General features: G+C 38.9%; 1 protein-coding gene across 3 annotated transcripts in view; it reads left to right on the plus strand.

Annotated features, from left to right (window-relative positions):
• The window catches only part of CBFB (core-binding factor subunit beta), a 45,060-nt gene that overhangs the window by 22,604 nt on the left and 3,751 nt on the right, over positions 1 to 18,705 (plus strand). Inside the window, exons 4-5 of one of the 3 annotated variants that reach the window (XM_082319549.1) lie at positions 1,197 to 1,313; positions 7,113 to 7,239. In XM_082319549.1, the coding sequence (XP_082175675.1) occupies positions 1,197 to 1,313; positions 7,113 to 7,239 (244 nt within the window). The remainder of the gene's footprint in view (positions 1 to 1,196; positions 1,314 to 7,112; positions 7,240 to 18,705) is intronic. The other 2 variants (XM_082319547.1, XM_082319548.1) reach the window with 2 other exon arrangements.

The raw sequence follows: 18,705 nt of genomic DNA on the forward strand, positions 1-18,705 counted from the left end.
CAGTCCGGGCAGTTTGAAATGCGCTGTAGCGCTAAACATCACTTATACTTTGGTGAGGATTTGACAGAAGATAGAGCTATTAGAGGAGGCGCTGTGTGAAAATTCCCCTACCTAGCTGGGCCACCCCTGAAGACCAAAAAGACTTGACAGGATTTTGATGTCTAGGCAGTCTTTCAATCTGAAGCGAGTGCTGGCCCGTATGCGTGGTTTGCCTCTCTGGCAATGCAGCATAGACAAACTTCTGTTCCATGAGGGGTTTGACTTGCCAAGTAGCCTGAAAAAACTACTGAAAGTTGGTTTTTTTCCTTAGCGATTTAGATAATTTTGCCCTTTTTTTTTTTTTCCTTTTTAAGGTTGATGTCATTAAATATAGGGCGTCAAACTCACTTAGTGTTGTATTTGCTTCTTTTTAAATTTCCTGTGTGGAGATTACTCTCTGGTCTTTAGAAGGGGAAATACTTCTGCTTTAAATCACTGTATCATCTACCATTATCTAGATGTAGGGCCTTAAGCTCATGCATTATTCCTTGGTGCAGCTCAAGGCACTGTGCATGTTGATGCTGTAAATGGGTCTTGATCATCTGGTGTTGCTTCTTTTGAAAAGCCTTCCACAAATGCTAGAATAGACACAGGAAGACTTTCTTATTTTTAGTATGGTGTATATGTGGTGTATTTTACTAAACTCTGATTAGTTTGTAAATTTGAGGAGTACTGAAACTGGTGCTTGTTCTTTGTTGAAAGAGCTCATGTATTGGGGTAAAACATAGTGCTTCTTGGGAGTAGGAAAGCCTGTGTTTGTTTAACCTTTTAAATGTGCTGTAAAGGATCCTCCCTGTCTGGCAGCATGCCACTGTCTTTGTGACACGAAGGTAGGCTGACAAGAAAAACAGTTACTTTAACTGAAAGCAGTAACAGAGTTCTAACCAAATCCTGGTGCACGCCAGTTTATAAAATGAGAACACAGCTTAAATTTATTCCATGCAGTACAGTAGGCAAAAGTTTACAGCACTCACTTGATTAAAACGGGTTCTTGGAAAGGAGGCAGGAGAAGCCGTTAAGTGGAGTCTCATGTTACCAGCTGGTTTGGATGTTCTTCTAAGAATACATATAGAAGCTTCCTGCATCAGTATTTTCATTGTGCAGGCATATGTGTAAATGCTTTCAAATTGATAGCATCTGTTTTGCTTTTATTTCAGGTGTACTTGAAGGCACCTATGATTCTCAATGGTGTCTGTGTAATCTGGAAGGGCTGGATAGATCTACAGAGACTGGATGGTATGGGCTGCCTGGAATTTGATGAAGAGAGAGCACAGGTAAGACAGTCTGCCCATGGCTACTGTGCCTTAGACATTTGTTTGTCCTTCTGGAAGGAAGCACGCAGCCAGCTAGTGATCACGCATTCTAATTTGCTTGTTTTCTGTCTTTACTTTGAGTACAAACTCTGAAGAAAATTTACAGTATAGAAGTTCAGAAATATGTGGTTGTAGCTAAACTAGTGTTTTAATTAGATCAAAATATTAGGGGCAGGAATCATCTGTAGTTTACAACTTTGTGGGTGACTTAGCATGATTACTGTGCTACAGAGTAGTAAATCTTAAAGTATGTGAAAAGCTGTGTCTGTAGCTTGAAATAATTTAACTGGCAAGTCTATTCTAGCTGTTCATTTTAAGGTGGTTTTTGTAAGCAGCTTTTTGTTTTATTACTTATGGGGGGTGTGAATAGGGTTTTTTCATTTGTTCTCTTAACAGTGGTAGACTCTCTGCTCTGTTACAGTATGGCAGCTTTTGAGAAACCTGCTTTCTACCACCAAAGTGACTGTCTAGCAGCTGCATCTTTGGACATGCACAAGAACAGAGTAAACACAGAGGAAACGACTATTTAAGTGCATATCACCGATGTTTCACTTACACAGCTGTAGGGTTCCTCAGTTTAGTCAAACTCGATACAGGCCTTTGCTTTTGAGATGTAGCTTGGTAACAAAGATACTTAACTGATATTAAAAGCACTGGGTTTGTGCGGGCTTCCACGCAGATCACCTGTCTCTGCAGTGTACAGTAAATTGGATGGAGTAACATCAGTTACCAGAGTTATGACTTACAATCTATATTTTATGGTGAACTCAGCAGTTCATTTCTGTAGTTTGATAATTTAGAAGTGTAAGAACTATATGAAGACATGGTCCAGAGTGCTTCTGAATACAAGGGTTTGTTAAGCATGCAGAGAAAAGAAGAAGGGTGAGCAATTTCCTGCAGCTTTTTTTTTTTTTTTTTTTTTCTGTATTAGTACTCCAGCAAATGATTCTTAGTAATTCACTCTGTACCTGTACATAGACATTTTCTCCTGACTTCTCTCTGAAGACTTCTTCTTTCACCCAAGACCATCATGACTTCCCCTAACTTTTCTGGAAACTTGAGTAATTCACTTTGAACCATTGTTCAATCTCTCTTCAATGGTAACTGTCTTTTTCATCTTGATAGCGCAATAGGATTGGAGATTTCTTTATCTCCTTCCTTTTGTTCTCTTAAACTCAGGGACCCAAACCAACTCACTCAATAACTGAACTGATTTGTGTGACACTGGTGATTCCCTTCATCTTTCTTTGTTACACCTCATGTATTTTATACATATGGGTGATTTTTGCAAAAACTTATTATCCATGCAAACTGTTTGCTTTTCCAAATTACCTTTACTTTCACTTTGTGTCCCCCTGCCCCAGGGCAGAGAGTCCTCTGGGGGATTGCTTCTGGCAGTTGTGCGCTGGAACCGAGTTAAATAAAGATGCATTTTCCATTCTCTCTGCGTGCTTCTTGTTCTCAGCCCTCACTTCCTTGCAGTTTCCCTTTTAGTCGTTCTAGAGCCACCGTTGGTCACTACTTAACAGGTAGGAACCCTTTGATTCCCCCTAAATACAAAGAGCACTCCTCTATTCCAGGCATGCAGAACTGAAGGGCATATTAATTTGTTTCTGTTCAAGAGCTGGAAGTATTCAAATAAAATTATATATGGCGATATGTATAGTTGCAAGCTTTGTGGTGCCTTGCCTCTCCCTAACTTAAGAGACCCATTCGCACATTAAGATCATGTTATTGTGACTATGTTCTGGGTTAAATCGAAATACTTTGTGTCAAAACAGTGTCTTTGAAGTAGTCACAGCCCTGCATGCTTTCTTCAGGATGCCTAGAAAGAGAAGGTATGCTATTCTGAGAATAGTCCTGCCACCTTTTGTTAATCTGCCGGAAAAGCCACAGAACCAAGCTTTTACTTGAATGCTGCTGTTTGCTGTGGCATTCGCTCCTTCCGAAGCTGGGTGCGGCATTTGAGCTAGCTCAGTTCCTGTTGCAGCAGCGTGCTCTTTGGAAAGAGAGTAGCTGCTGTAGACTCCATTGATTAGAAGGTCTTTAGACTATAATGGCTTACAAAGCAAGGTCAAATGTAGATCCCCGAGGACTGTGGAAGATAAATTCTGAGATTCTTCATCTATGACAGTTCAGTTTGATACAGAACGCTAAGTCCCATGACGTCTGAACTGAGAGGAGGCTGATTTGAACCTGCACTCAGAATGGGATAGTGTCACTCTTTTCCAAAACTGGATAATTCCTGAAAAAAGTGGGCACCCGTCCAAAAATGGAGGGGGACCTCCTCTCAGGTGACCTGTGGGTTCAATTTTTCTCTCTTTAATTTCCTGATAAATGTTTTTGCATGCTCCTGGATTATTTTAGCTTCCTGATGTGTCTTAACCACTCTTAAGAATTCCTTTTCGCTGTCTTCAGAAAGTGTGTGTGCACTGAGCATGTGATTGTGTGTGTGTGTGTGTGTGTGTGTGTGTGTGTGTGTGTGTGTGTGTGTGTGAGGGAACGTATGCATGCTCTCAGGTGTTGGTGCTTTCTTGAGTTTTGAGTACAGGGTGCTGAGTTGGAGGTATTACACTGTGAATCTAGAGAGATATGTTTGCACTCAACTGCAGGTGTGTAATTTGTTTTCAGTTCGTGCTTCTCGGTGATTATGAGGAGATCATTGGTCATCTTATTTGCTACAGTAGTAGCAGTACCTATGAGTTACCCATGTCGTAAGGCACTATACAGACACAGAGAAGTAGCTGCGCCCTTGATTTCGTATTGTGTCGTATGTATTTGTTAGTATTGTAAACATTTGGGCAATCTTTCACATTCTTCAGTTCCCTTTTTCCTGTATCTGTCATTTTGCTTCCTTTTTAAAAACTGTTTTAATATTGCTGGTGACAATTGACCTAACTGCTGACTTTGATCCCAAAATAACACTGATGCCAGAACAGGTTTAAGTGCCTCATACTGTGCAGTGTAGTGCCTGTGGTACCCACTGTCTTTTGTAATAAGAGGTCCTATTGGCATTCACACACACCACCATATGCACCCCTTACTCCCATTTTCTGGAAGGCTTGCCTTATACAAATGTAATGCTCTTGCATTTTCCTGTCTCTTAGCACTTCTTACTAACACTGGGATCGGATAAAATTTTTCATTGCTGCCACACTTTGGAAGTGATACTATCCTTCACCAGGTCAAAAAATACTTTGGGAAGAAAACCCACGTGCATAACAATAAAGTACTTTAATTGTAACTTTTAAGCTAGCATTCTTTCTATTGAATTCACAGCCTGTTAATGTCTTACTACTAAGCAGTCTTACTTTTTATTACTGGAGGCCCTGATTCAGCTGCTTGTTGAGACTTCAGTGGACTAACACACACAAACCTCTACATACGTGCTTGAATATCTTCCCCATTTGGGGCTGAAATTCCCCTGGATTTGATATTTGTCTTGAGTGTCATTCAAAGACTGTTTCTGTCTTCAGTACTTTGTACCTCTTCTGTAACAGAGCGTTCTTGCTGTGTAGGTTTGGTAGTTGTAAGTGGTGGTGGTTCTCACAAAGTCTTCTCCTAGGTGGCTGGGGGGGGCAGTGTATGTGTATGAGTGGTGCTGTGTTTAAGCTTCTCTCTTCTTTTTTGTTTTTCTGGGTTGGGGAGGGGTTTGTTCTGTTCTCGTGTTGATCTGGCTCGTGTTTTGCTGCTGCTTTTTCTTAGTAGATTCATACCAGGAGCATTTTTATTGATTAAAACTAAGGTGGATAAATGATTGGGTTTCATACAGCCGAATTCGCTAGACTATAATTACTAGATTTGAGTGACTTTTGTAAAAAAAGTTTGTTAAATTCCTGTTGTATAATATCCTGAGATGTTTGTTAATTTCTGTTATAACACATCGCTAGGAGTAGAGCAGAATTTTTTACTTTAAAAAAAAAAAAAATCTTCTGATGCTTTTTCCCCCTTTCTCAGACATCAGTAAACCGGTGTTTTAGCTGTCAACATGTGTTCATTCTGAATGTCAACATAGTGATTCTTCTATAAATTTCTAATTTAGTTTCTTTTGGTTACGGCCATTTCTTTAAAATATTCTGGTTGAGGCTATATGTTAGCCTTTTATTTCAAGGCCACTTTAAATTATGGTAAAATGCAAAAAACTTTTTTTTTTTTTTTTTAAATCTGCTTTCATTTAAGTCTGCTTTAAAAAAAAAAGAGGGTAACAAAGACATACATAACTTTTGTAAATTAGAAATAAGGCAGCTTTTCTGTAGTCATCTGGGAGACAAGCTTATCTGTTTTATCTCTGTCCTTCTGCATTATTAAGAACAAACTTACTTTCCACTGTCTGACCTTGGTTGCTATGCATTGCATGAACATTAAGATAGCTATGAAGGGCCAAATTCTACTTTTAAAAATAGTAGGTAGTGTTAAAATGTTATCTTATTGGCAGCTTTAAACATTGCCTTTCAACATAGCTTTCTGGGGACCTGGCTGTGCGGAGTTATTGATTGGCAGATGTTTGTATTTAACTGTGTTAGGCCACGAGGGGCACTCATTCACATCATTTCACAAAGTAGCTTCAGGGTGCACGATTGTGCCGATGGCAAAAGAAGCAATTTAACATTCTCTCAGACTAGAGATGCTTTATCTTAAATTAAAAAATTTATGCACTTAATCCCTTGGTATATTAAAATTTAGTTGGGTTCTCAACATGTTTTTGTCCTCTAACAGTCAAGGTTAGGAATTTTTTTTTTTTAAAAATCTATCGACTTGAAAATAACATTTGTGTGTATGTGGGAATCATAAGCAGAGTTAGTAGTAGTTATAGCTGAGGAGTTGGGAGGGGGAGAAGCAATACTATCCCTTACTGTTTTGTGGAACCTCTTTAGACTTGACTGTTCCATTCTGAACGTCTTGAAGTGGGGAGCAGAGCCATCTGTTTTCATTCTGAGCAATATATGTGCTAAAAGGTCTCTTTAAGAGAAATAATTTGTAACCCAATTAGTAATGGCTTACATATTAATAACACTTGATTTAAAACCTTTTCTAACACAAAGTATGATTCAAAGGATTATTTTAAGCATTAATTTATTAAAGCTATTCCTGTGCATAAGGCACTGTTGAAAATAAAATAAACAACGGAGCTGTTGAAAACCTGCAGGTTTCTTCTGCATTGTATGTGAATGTGTACGAATTAGTAGAGGAATAACTTCTGCTTTGCACTTCCTTATGCATCTCAATTTAAATAATGATAACACAAGGATTACGAATGTTCATACTGATGCAGCTTCTGATAAAATGGAGGATTTATTTCGTTGGTAACTTAGATAATATTTTTTTTTAAAGGACAGAATTAAATTACCATTATTTATATAATTATGCTAGTGAACTCTATCTAGGTATACCTGTGAATACTGCCTTCAAAATTACTTTTATAAGTAAAATAAAATGTATTGCCTCTTTCTCATAACTTTTGAGAATTCCTAGCTTTTAAAAAAACAGCACCTTTTAAAATTACTTTTGAAAAGCAGTTCTCCTTTGAAAATGTATTTTAGTAGTAGCTGTGTTGCAGCTTTGGTTATCTACTGCATTGATGAAGGTGAGTGTTATTTCATTAACCAGTATCAGCATTTGCTGGAACTCATCTGTGTTCTAGCAGATTCTGTAGGACGTACTTGTCTTTGCTGCCAAGTGATCCCTAATATTCAGAAGAAATGTGATCTGGTAGAAATGAGGGTAGCCTTTTGTGTCACTCTGTCTCATCTGATTTGGTAGCAGGAGGATGCATTGGCACAACAAGCCTTTGAAGAAGCTCGGCGAAGAACTCGTGAATTCGAGGATAGAGACAGGTCTCATCGGGAGGAAATGGAGGTGAGGGTTTCACAGCTGCTGTCAGTAACTGGTTAGTACTTTCCCAAAACTTTAGATTGTTTCCATTTGTTTGTTTGTACAATGTTGTGTATTTGCTGTTTGATGTTTGATGTTGTCATATAAAAATTGCAAAATGCATTGTTTTTAACTCTTGTAAAATGAATTTCAAGTTTTCAAAGTTTTGATAAGATTTCTCTGATTTTATCCTTTTTTCCTTTCTGTAGATGGCCTTTTCTGTGGGTACTTAAGCTTCAAGGCTACATTGTTCACGGAGCTGCCATATCTCCCTCAAAGGATACTTTCATAGCAGAGAGAGGGATCTTTTGCCCCATGCATTTCTCATGAACGCCGGAAAGGCTTCGCAGGCTGTGGGCACCTAACTTCGTAGCTTGCTATCCCATGTTGTGGGAAATGCTACCAGTGAATTTAATCAGATGCCACAGTATGCTTTCTTGTACAGGCTAGTTTTTTCTTTTTTCCTCTCAACCTTTTTCTTGCTGGCGGGGAGTCTTACTCCTCTATTTCACTGGTGTAGTTCCCTCTGTGTTGTTCTTTGCTTCTTTAGGGCCCCACAGTCTTGAATCTTGTTCTTTCTTGATGAGAGCAGAAATTACTGGGATCAAGAAAAGAGGAGCCAGAAAAGGGAATGGAAACCAGCTGCTCTGAGATGTCAGAAAGGCAAGAGCTGTAAGAGGACGAGTAATACGTAAGGAGAGTTGGCAAGTTAAGGCAGGCTGTAGGTCAGGCAGAGAATAGGGAGAAAACAGAAACACTTGGAATTTCTTTCCCTTAGTAACTGTTTCCTACTTCCCGCTTCATCAGTACAGCCTGACTTTACCGTAATCAAATGTGATCAATCTGCTGCTTCTCAGGTTTTTAGAAAATTCGATTATTGTTATTGCTAAGCTACTTTTCTTCTGGCATCTTTACTGATAATTGAGATGATTAGACAGATTTTCTTCCCTTCCAAGTACAAATGGAAGACACTGAGCATGAGAATGAGATGGGAAAGGCAGATGCAGAGAATAATATCTCTCACTTTGAAGGGATGGCTGATGTGCATCTCCTTGCAAACACTGATGTAGCCAGGTCAGATGTCAGCTGTAGCAAAGGTAAAATCCTTGCCTTGGAGGCCTCACCGCCACTGGATCCTTGGAGTAACAGCTAGATTACCTGAATCATTCTGTCTGTCACAGCATAGCTGGAACCTGCTTGTAAATTCAGTTTAAATGGAAGGTAGAATTAACTTAAAGCTGTTTGTGAGGATCTGTGGCAGCCTGCCTTAATTTTAACAACACAGTAGGAACTTTAAGCCTGGCCTTATGTCCTTGACCTCAATTTACTTCAAGCTTTTCTTGATTTATTTTCCTTTACTGTGCCCTTCTTCCCACTCCTGTTAAAACAGAGAAGCAGCCATGTGCTTACTGAATGCTGAAGGTTAAAGAAGAATGAGGCTTCCTGAAACAACTTCTGGAGTTCTTTGAGACTTATTCTTTCCTCTAAGTGTAGAAAACACTTATTTGCAGCTAGGATGCGCAAAAACTCTTTCAATTAACAGTGAGATTGAGGTAATGTCGAGCATCTGGGGTTTCATGATAGACATCAAAACTTGTGACACTGAGACACAAAAGGCAGCATCCCTGGCCAGCTGCAGGAGCTGGATTAAATAACTTCTGTAAAGACTCTTGCTTTTAATAAGATAGCAGGCAGTTGTTATTAAATTATGTCCTTATTAGCTGCTAGTACCCATTTTCTCTTAAAATAACAATAGTCACTGTCCCAGCTCTAAAGCACTGGCATAGATCACCTACAGAAAGGAAGAAAAGGAAAAATTACTGACTTGAAATATGTTTAAGCAGAATGAAAAACATTTTCAAAGGTACTTCAAACTTCTGTGATATCAAATACAGGTTTTTAATAATTGCAATATGTTTTGTTATGCATACTTTATTTTTTATTTTACTGTGCACGTTTAATGTGTATAACCAAGAGATGTTTGCCTCAATTACTCATAGTTCTGTAGTTGGTTTTTACATTTCAGTTTTCATTTGTGTGTTTGGGGGAAGATGTCCTGGCCACGTATCTGGAATGTTAAGAGATGAGCTTTAGCACTCTGGATCTTAGGAAGGCATAAAAATTGGGATCTTTTGGGGTGGGGTGGGGAAGAGAGAGACTTACAGTGCGTTCCTAAGGAGGAATCAGCATTCCAAACCATTCATGGTTTCCCTGACTTTCACTTCAGTTGTATTCTAATGCAGCATTCAGGCAGAATCAAATGAATTTTAATCAGTGAGCACTTACATAATGTGCTCATGGTCATCAGATAGAATTCTCAATAGAAAGTAATGCATAAATGTGCATTCCCACATTTGTTGTATTTATGGCCTGTATTGAATTTTCCAGTGCTCACACGCTTGGTAAGCTTGGAAATATGGTTTGTCAGTTGTACCCTTCTGATGATTGCATTGCTGACAGCTATAAAAACATGAGTCCAAGCTGTATTGTGTACTGTTTGTGTAATTTCAGTAGGTCAAATAATATCTTTGGTTGCACTACAGAGATGGTACTTGAAGGTTTTTATAGGGCAGCTAGAAAAGGTGGGTTCTAAGTGTGCTCAGTGAATTTTTATGTATGTTACACTACACACAGATGAAGATCCCCTCAGCATAATCTTTTTAATACGATATCTATACACCTTTCATCATTACTAAAACTTAAATTTTTTTCTTTCCTGCTAAGTTTGGCATGGACATTAAAACTCAGAATTGCCAGACCTGGAACAGGATCTCATCAGTGTTAATGATTGTTTTAGGAATTGCAACAGTGTATAAAATCAGGATATTTCAGACAGTAGAATTACAGCTGAAATGCCTTTAATAGAGACCAGATTCTGCTTCAGTGGGGGAGGGAAGGGGAATCCTGCAATATTCCACCCACTCCTACCCAAAACAGAGGCGCCAGCTCTTTGGAAACATTTATCCATCCAAAGCCTGGCAGCATATGAAAACGATCAGATTCAGTTCTTTATTTATACAGCTTTCTGTGTAGAAAAGATTCCCTATTCTAAGTCTCTCCGTAGACTTTTAAAACAAAGTGGTATATCCTTGCCTAGGAGTGATCAGCAAAGGTTGTCAAAAACAGTTAAAATGGCTTGTATATGGCGGTTGGATATTAGAATGGTGATACTTTGAAGGGGGAGGGGAATAGCAATTGCAGTAACAATTCAGGAATAATTGCTATACTAATTTTCATTAAGTATCCTAAAAAAACAACCAACCAATTAAAAAAACAACAAAAAAACCCCTGAGAGTGCTGTCAAGTTTGTTTGCTTTCCTTTCATCACATAGTATCCCTTCCGTTGGTGACTTTATTAGCACAACAGATCTTTATTTTAATGAACACATTCTTTGCATCTGAGGGCAGAATCAGTAGTGGTTGGTAGGTTGCGCTTGAATTTCCAGAAGTGATCATGTTTTTGTGCAATTACAGCACTCCTCTAATGTAAATAGGATGTGAGTGGATTTAGGAATTTTCACTGAAGTTTTTAAGTGCCTCTGAGTTGAACTGCATTCTGTTATATTTTTAACATAGTTTCAGTTTTGAATACAGGACGCTTTTGGGTTTTTCTGTCAACTTACGTAGTTTGGTCGCATCAGATACTGCAAATTCTGCCTCACTGTTCAGGATTCTTTTGTTTCAGAGATGCTTTTGAGGTCAGTGAGTGTTTCTAATGAATGCCTTCAAAATTAATAATGTATTCCAATGGCTTTCACTTTTACAAAAATGTTGGAATGCTGAGACAGTAAATGCTTAATGATACGCATGAAGAAAGACCTTATCCCCAGTTAAAGATTATTGTAAAAATAAATGCTTGTATGAAGCTTCATAAGTTTAGGAGCACTGAGCTACTTGGAAAACTTGCACTATTGAATGGCTGTGTACCAGTTGAAGGCAAAGTTCTCTTTCCATGACCAAGTACCACATCATGGGGAGCTTGGTCCAAGGCCATTACTTTAGGGGTGTATTCTGGAACTGATGCCATTGAATATGAACTTGAAGTATTTGTATGTTTCCCTTTGCCAAACTGATAGAAGAGAGTGAGGAGACTGAAGGGATATCAGTGAGGCAGATGCTTAATTTTCATTATCTCTTTATCCCCTTGTGTTTTGGTTGAGAGAGTCAAAACTAGTGTTTTCTTCTGTTTGGTATGGTTTCGGTATGAATGACCAGAGTTTGATGTCAGGATAAGAAGTGTTCTGCAGAAATTACTGTGAGGTTGCTGTCCACATGTGCTTGAATCTTCCAATAAAAACTTTTGCTTTTTATTCAGTGTTCTGGCCATAGTAGCAAGATGCAAAATACATTACACTGTTGAGAATGACTTTGAGAGACATAAACAGCCCCCCAGTTGGTGAAATTAGATTACATTGAAGGTAATGGCCTGTGTTCAGTCCAGAAAAGCAGCAAGCAGGTGCCTCCTGCCAGCTTTTTACTGGAGCAGAAGGGACAGTGGTGGATTTTCAGCAAGGGGATGGATAAAGAGAAGAGGCTATCTTGTGTGTTGCTGTGTGCAACACAGGGGGTTTTTTTTTTTTGTGAACATTTGTTTTGGGTAGGTGGACTATTAACGTCAAAATTATCTATTTGAGTGTGCAGTTTATCCTACTCTGTTACTCTTGAGCTTAGCTAAGGATGTTCTACTGATTGCTTTACCTAGGGGTGGGTCAGATCTCTTCTCAGTTTTCCAATGCAATTTGTTCAACCAGCATTTTTGAAATGTCATATTTTTCTATTTTGTGTTCATTTCCCATGTTACTGCCTTGCTCTTTATTTTAGCAACACTGTGAGTAAAGAGGCAGAGTGGTTTGCTCTTCCCTGAAACAGTCTAGTCCAGCAATCTGTCTGTTTGTGGTCTTGTGCTAAATATAAATTACATTAATGGCTAAGCAGAGCCATTTTAGGAAACTGCATGAAATTCCCATTTTAAAAACCTTCATTTTGCTGAAAAAAAACCTACCTGTTTTGAAACTTTTGTTTCTTTCACTAGGAATCCCTCTCAATACAAAACACCAAAAAAACCCACCAACCCCACCCTTTAGAAATTGCTGGAGTAAAAATTTACCTAAATTTTAAATACTCAGTCCTGCCCTAGGTTTCTACATATTTTTGCTGTTTGTTGGGAATTATGTGTTGAAATGGGAGAGATGTATTTCATTTAATTGTGCTGAAATCGTGAACTCTTAGAAAGCAGGATTTTGCTGCAGAAATGTAAACACTTCACAATTGAAACAAAATCAAGTACTAGGACTAACTTTCCTATTCTTCCAAGGTTCTAGACAGTGAAGTTATTCTCCCTTCTTTCTTTGAAAATATAATATTCCGATAAGGTCCTCCCCCCATCAAACTCTCTGACGTTTAAGGGTTTTTTTCCTCAAAAATTAATTTGGAATTAATTTAATTACTACTTATTGTGTGTACTCTCCAAACTGATAATGATAGAAAAAGAGTATAACCTTTAATACAGCTTTTTGGATGTGAAAGAAACGCAAACTGTTAATTCTTCGTATGCAGTGGGTAGTGCAGACTTGGTATATGCTTATGTGTGTGTATATGAGCACGTATATATTTTTTATATGTGTATATGATTTGTTTATATTCAGGATGAATACAACATAATTTAGAAAAAAACATTAAAGTATGTATATGAATGTGTTGCTTCAAAAGGCTCTACAACACAAGTACAGTACAAGTAGGGCAGTAATGTTATGACTAGATTGTTTCACAAGAACTTTAAATAGCTGGTATTTCTCTAAAAGTGCTATGGAATGCATATATCAGAAAAACAATTTGCGCTGTACAGAATCAATGCTGACTGTAGTACGGGGAGATCAATCTTGCAAATCAGGGAATACTGTAATATAAGCGTCTTCTTTCAGTCAATGAAGGTTAGAAAGGGGCTGAGCAACAGAGGAATACTGTCTGGAGGCAATCAATATTAATTATAAATTTATAACCTTTATCAGCCTTCAAACAATACTTTCTAAAAGGGAGGACTTCAAGCTTTTTTCCCTTGGAAAAGAAGTTTTCATACAAAAGTAAAAATTTTAGTCTGTACTTAAAGCTCTTAAGAACTCTACTCTTGCCATGCTTATGCCTTTCTTGGCTTGCTGTTACTTTAGTCCAGTTACCGATGTGGTTTACCAGAACCTGTAGCTTCATGATAGCTTATAAACAAAGATGCAACCGTTGCAAAGATTTCAGGCAGGAGAGTGCATCAGGATTGGTAAGCAAATTATGCTACTTGGCCTGGTCATGCTCTATAGCTCTCCAGCAGCTGGTGCTGGGAGAGCAGACTCAGCATATAACACGATTGATGGGCGTTTTTAGTGAAGAGTACCCTGTTTCTAGGAAGTAGATCGTTGGAAGCTTGAAATGAAATCTTGATGGAGGTGGGTGCTAAACGATTTTTATCTATGGCCTTTGTCAAGAAAATTGTTTGTTTTGACTTTCAGTAAGCTTAAAAGGCAATGAAAATGGGTGTAGGAATAAAAGAGCATTGGGTATAGAGTTCATAACATTAATCGTTCTGCAAGGACTTTAGTCTAACATCCAGATCTCTTACCAAATTTGAGAGACTGTTTTCCATTATTTGCATAATTTAAGTGGTACTTGACATTATAATTAAGAAAAACCAAGGCTACTTCTTCCCAGGTTCAAGTGAAAAGGAGAGGCGATTGCAAAATGGATGTTACAGCCAGCAAACAAAGCGACTCCGGAGACTGGATCTAGGCTACAGTGTCTCATGCTGATAGCTACACCCGCTAGGAATGCGGTAAAAATCATATCCCCTGCTGACTGCCAGCGGCTTATAAGATGCAGTATGTAGTGATGATGGGGTCCCTCAGCTGCTGTAGCTAAAGTTGTTCTGAGGAGTGACGACTGGGAGGGAGAGTCTCTTTTTAAGCCCCCCCAGAGACCTGAAAGCGTACAGGCTACTTCATCAGGCTGTGACTGTGACTAAAGAAGTTCTAGTATATATAAGCTGTCAATCTTACTGTGTTGTAGCAGCCCAGTTTTGCTGACTTTAATTCTGAGAAGGCTGAGTTTCCCCGCCCCTACTCTTCTGTTGAGTAAGGGTAATTGAAGTGGAGGCACGGCCAGCATTTTAACCATGTTCAAATCTCTCCGGGAGAGGTTGTTATTAACCAGCAGCTCAGAGGAGAGCTTTCAGTTTGTTGCTTTTCTTGATGTGGGTCTGCCTCAGTTAGCAGGACTAATGTGGAGATGTGCTTGACTGTAACTGGTCATTTTTGAGTATTGCTCTCTTTGTTTCAGGTTGGGGTTTTTTTGTGCTGTGGTTATATGCTTTTTAGAAAAGTATCTGCAATGTGTTCTCAGGGTTTGTTGTTTTGGTTTTTTTTAAATCCTTTTCAGGAGGTTGATAGTCCTTCTAAGAGAATCCAAATGTTCACTGTTTAGTTTTTCATAACATAGCCTGATTTTTCACTTATTTAGTAAATTATAGATGACGGATGCCAAGGCACATAATGCATCTGCTCTGTCTGTTTCAGCAGTATGGAGTTGCCAGAATGCAATTAAAGAATTGCAGTGGAGTTGTCCATGGAGAGACTTTATTTTGGCTAGTCTTTGTGACAGCCCTTCTTCAAATTATCTCCCCGCTCCTTCCCTCCTCTTCACCAGTGTCCCAAGTTATATATGCAGTGCATATTGTTGTTCTTGTGACTTCACTGCCTAGTATTGAGAGGTCGCAATTTTGCCTGCTGTTTTGTTGTTGGTTTGTTTTGGTTTTTTTGTTTGGTTTTTTTTTTTAAGTGATTCATTGAAAGGGAGGGCCATCTTCATGGCAACCCTGTCCATCCTTACTAAATTTGCCTCCAACTTTCCCACTTCTGCTTTCCCAGAGCTACCATGTAAACCACACGGTGGGACTGCATTGTCTTTTCCTGATGAACTCATGTGGTAAAAGGAGTTGGTTTGCTTAGGTATGTCAGAGGCTTCTGAACATGCACAGGAAGGAGGTAGTTACAGGTGCTTTCTCAAAGCCAGCTTAAGGAGTTTTATTGGCACTTTTGAAAGCACAGTCAACTGCAGCATGGGCCAGGATTGAGTGGCTGGAGGAGGAGGGTGGTATCTGACTGTCTTGGCTGCTGGAGGAGCTGCTTGTGTGCCTTCCTTAATTGCTACTACTCTTAGGTCTGTTTAATTTAAGTGCCCCAGTAACAGATGTAAATGCTCCAACATGATCCTTGTCCAAAAGAGTCACAATTTGAAGTTATGATTTGATTACTTCAAGCTATCTTAATCTATTAAGAAAAAAATTAATGTAATGCAGACATTACTGCATCATTCTCTTGATAGGACTTTTAGTCCATACCAGTTAGCCTATATTTAGGCTTGGGAAAAGCTCAGAGAAAACAGGGTTAAGAAGAGAATAGGTGTAAGAGTATTGCAGAGGATACTTTTTGCATTTGTTTACCCTCAAGTCAAAATGATTTTTTTAGTAACTTTTCCTCTGGTTTGTCAGCATGTTATTAGCCCTATGGTGTCGGTATGATACCATACTGATCAGTATCAGGTCAGCGTGAATAAATCTAGACTAGCATGTTACAGGAGGCTTTGAAATGGTTTTTGCCAGATACGTTCCTGCAGTTCTTTCAGTTGATCATCATACTGTCTCCAGTGTTAGAGGTTTTAAATGGCTTGTGGCCAGTTGTAATTCCTTCCGTATTGCAGAAGATTTGCATGGCTTCATGTGCTGAAAGCTGAGTGCGAAGTATTTTTGGGTATTGAAACTCCCTAGGTGTCCATCGCATTAACTATTCAATTTCAGGATATTTGGAAGGAAACTGGCAGTGTTGGTTAAAATATATTCATTTTTAAGAAAAAAATTGTGGTGGGATCTGTGTACTATTTACAAGTTTTTCTCGCAAGCGAATATTTGTGATCCTTTCACTAAGTAGCAGATAAATAACATTGGTAGTAGTGCTTCTTCAAACTTCAAATCATCATTTGACTGAAAAATGAAATATGCTGAGATAAGATGAATAACTACTGTTTTCTCATGACTCATTATGCATGACTCATGGCAGAGTATTCCATTTCCCAACGGCAAAGATAGATGCATCTTTCTTAACTGAAGCGAGCCTCCTTAATCTTTGAGAAGCTGAGCTCATTATTCACTGAGAGTAATTCTGATGCTTCTGCATGGCATCATAAGGTATGCATTTCAAAAATTACAGCAAATACTGCAATTCAGAGGATTGGATTAGCTATGCTGAGAGTATGAGACCCCAAACTGAGAGAATTCTGGAAATTGCCATTTTTACATCTGTAAAAGGGAACTTTTAGCTTCCTGTAATAGACTGAGGAGAACTACCAGATACTATCATACTGGTACTCACACTCCTTCTGCAAGTGAGAGTTAAGGATCTTGTGGCATTTCGTATGAAAGTTGTATTTTGCCCATTGTCTGGACAAAAATACCACCCAATGCCTGATGCTCTACAGCCTGCTTGCTGTCTACTTACAAGGTGATTTCTCCTGTCTTTTTACGAGTGTGTTTTTATTTTTTAGAAATATACGTATATGGTGCTTTTACTTTTTCTTTCCAGCATGTAGAGTACAGTTGTAGTTGTTACATACTGTGCACATGAGCCTTGGCAGGTTGGTGACTGATAGAATAAGCGTGTTTCACATGTGCATATTCTTGCATAGTAGTATAGCACAAGTACAGGTGGGTGCCTGAGTGAGATGGAGCTGTCATTCCAACATGTTGCAGTTGCTTGTGTAAATCCCCACTTACCGAAATGCAAAATTACACCATTATCCACATATACTAGTGTAAGATATTGTAATGACTGCTTTCAGTACATTTGAGGGTAATTTGTCATGCCTTTTGCATATCACTTGAAAGGACAAATCTGGTAGTTGTTCAGTAGTGGCTTCTGCAAACTCTACAAGTAGCAATGAGGTCATGAATAATACGAATTCTTTCATATGTTTTGAAAGAAAAGGCCACTTTAGGCAAAGCATAAATGCAACCATATGTCTGTACCTTGGAGTCTTCACTGAAATTTGACAATAAAATTGCTTTGCATATGATTTGTTTTCTGAAGAAGAAACTCTGTTTTAGAGCAGTGGTGTAGCAGCTATTAACTTGCTGGTTTTTTTCTAGTAAAGTGTAAAAATGTTTATCAAGTACAAAATTGGTAACTAGATTGGTCTAAGTAAGATTTTGGTAATTCTTAAAGACAGTGGATGCCTTTGTTTCCTTTAAGAAGAAAGAGGCAGCAGTTAAAACCAGAAGAAATCTTGTTACAGTCTGTTCAATAGGAGAAAAGTATGCGAAGTGGAACTGTTATCCTTTTGTTCATCTTGGTACAACTCTTAAATTAGCGTAGAAGTATCTATTTAGACTTGTTGAACAGCCATTTTGTATTAAGAAAAAGCTTTACAGCACAGTTTACTTTTCTGTTGAATAAAAAAAAAAGTGCGGGCTTTCCCTCATTAACTTTTCCACAGTGATCTCAATAGTCAAAGATGAATGATTTGGCTTTCAGAAACAATGTGAAAATCTCCATTAAATGCCATCTCCCAATATTCTGCATCTCTACAAAGAGGGCAGTTTGTAAAAGTTGCTTCAGGGTCTGAAAGGAATACACCCTTCAGCACTTAATCTTCAGCGCTCGATGTGATTACGGCTGTTTGTTTTAACGCGATTCCTCAGAAAGATTACTGAGAAATCTGTGGGTTTGTGCACCAGCAGTGATGTCGGTTGTCATGTTCAGAGTTCCGCGTGTAGGAAAAGCAGGTTGTTTCCTTCAGTCAGAGTACGACCAGTGCAGATAGAACAGAGCGAGATGATCATCTCACCCCTAAATAGCTGAAGTGCAGCTGGCAACAGTACTGGATACATAAATGTAGTAGGTAGCAATTGCGATATTTACAATAGTGAGGGTGTTTCCAAAACAATAATGACAATATGATGACTAAAGAAAGTGCAGGAGGGAATTGTCTTCTCTGGAAACATGCTGATTACTAGAGGGGTTTATTGAATGAGCTCTGTGTGCATCAGAATGGGATCATTGCATGTGAAAGGAAAACCTAACACTAAACCGGTATTTAAATGGGGGAGGAAGCAACAGTTCTCTGTTTGGGTGAAGCTAACCAATTGCACTGGGAGCATAAAATTAGGCAGACGAGAAGAATGGTAGATAAGGGAGGAAGAAGCGAACAGAGGAAAAGTCTAAACTAGAGAAAATGGTGTTGGCAGTACCTGCCAGAGGGTTTGGGAGCTGGCAGGCTCTGCTCGCTTGCCGTTTCGGATGGGCGCGAGCCCGCGGCACGCGGTGAGCTGGGGTAACTGCCGCGCTGGCGGGAAGGCTTCCTCTCTGTCAGTAAATGTGACTCAGAAGAGCCCAGGGAACACCTAAGAGCAGCACTCGTGTCGCTGTTAGTCACGGTTTAGTTGAAGTAC

The sequence above is a fragment of the Platalea leucorodia genome, assembly GCF_965183815.1.
Source record: "Platalea leucorodia genome assembly, chromosome: 8".
NCBI classification, from domain to species: Eukaryota; Metazoa; Chordata; class Aves; order Pelecaniformes; family Threskiornithidae; genus Platalea; species Platalea leucorodia.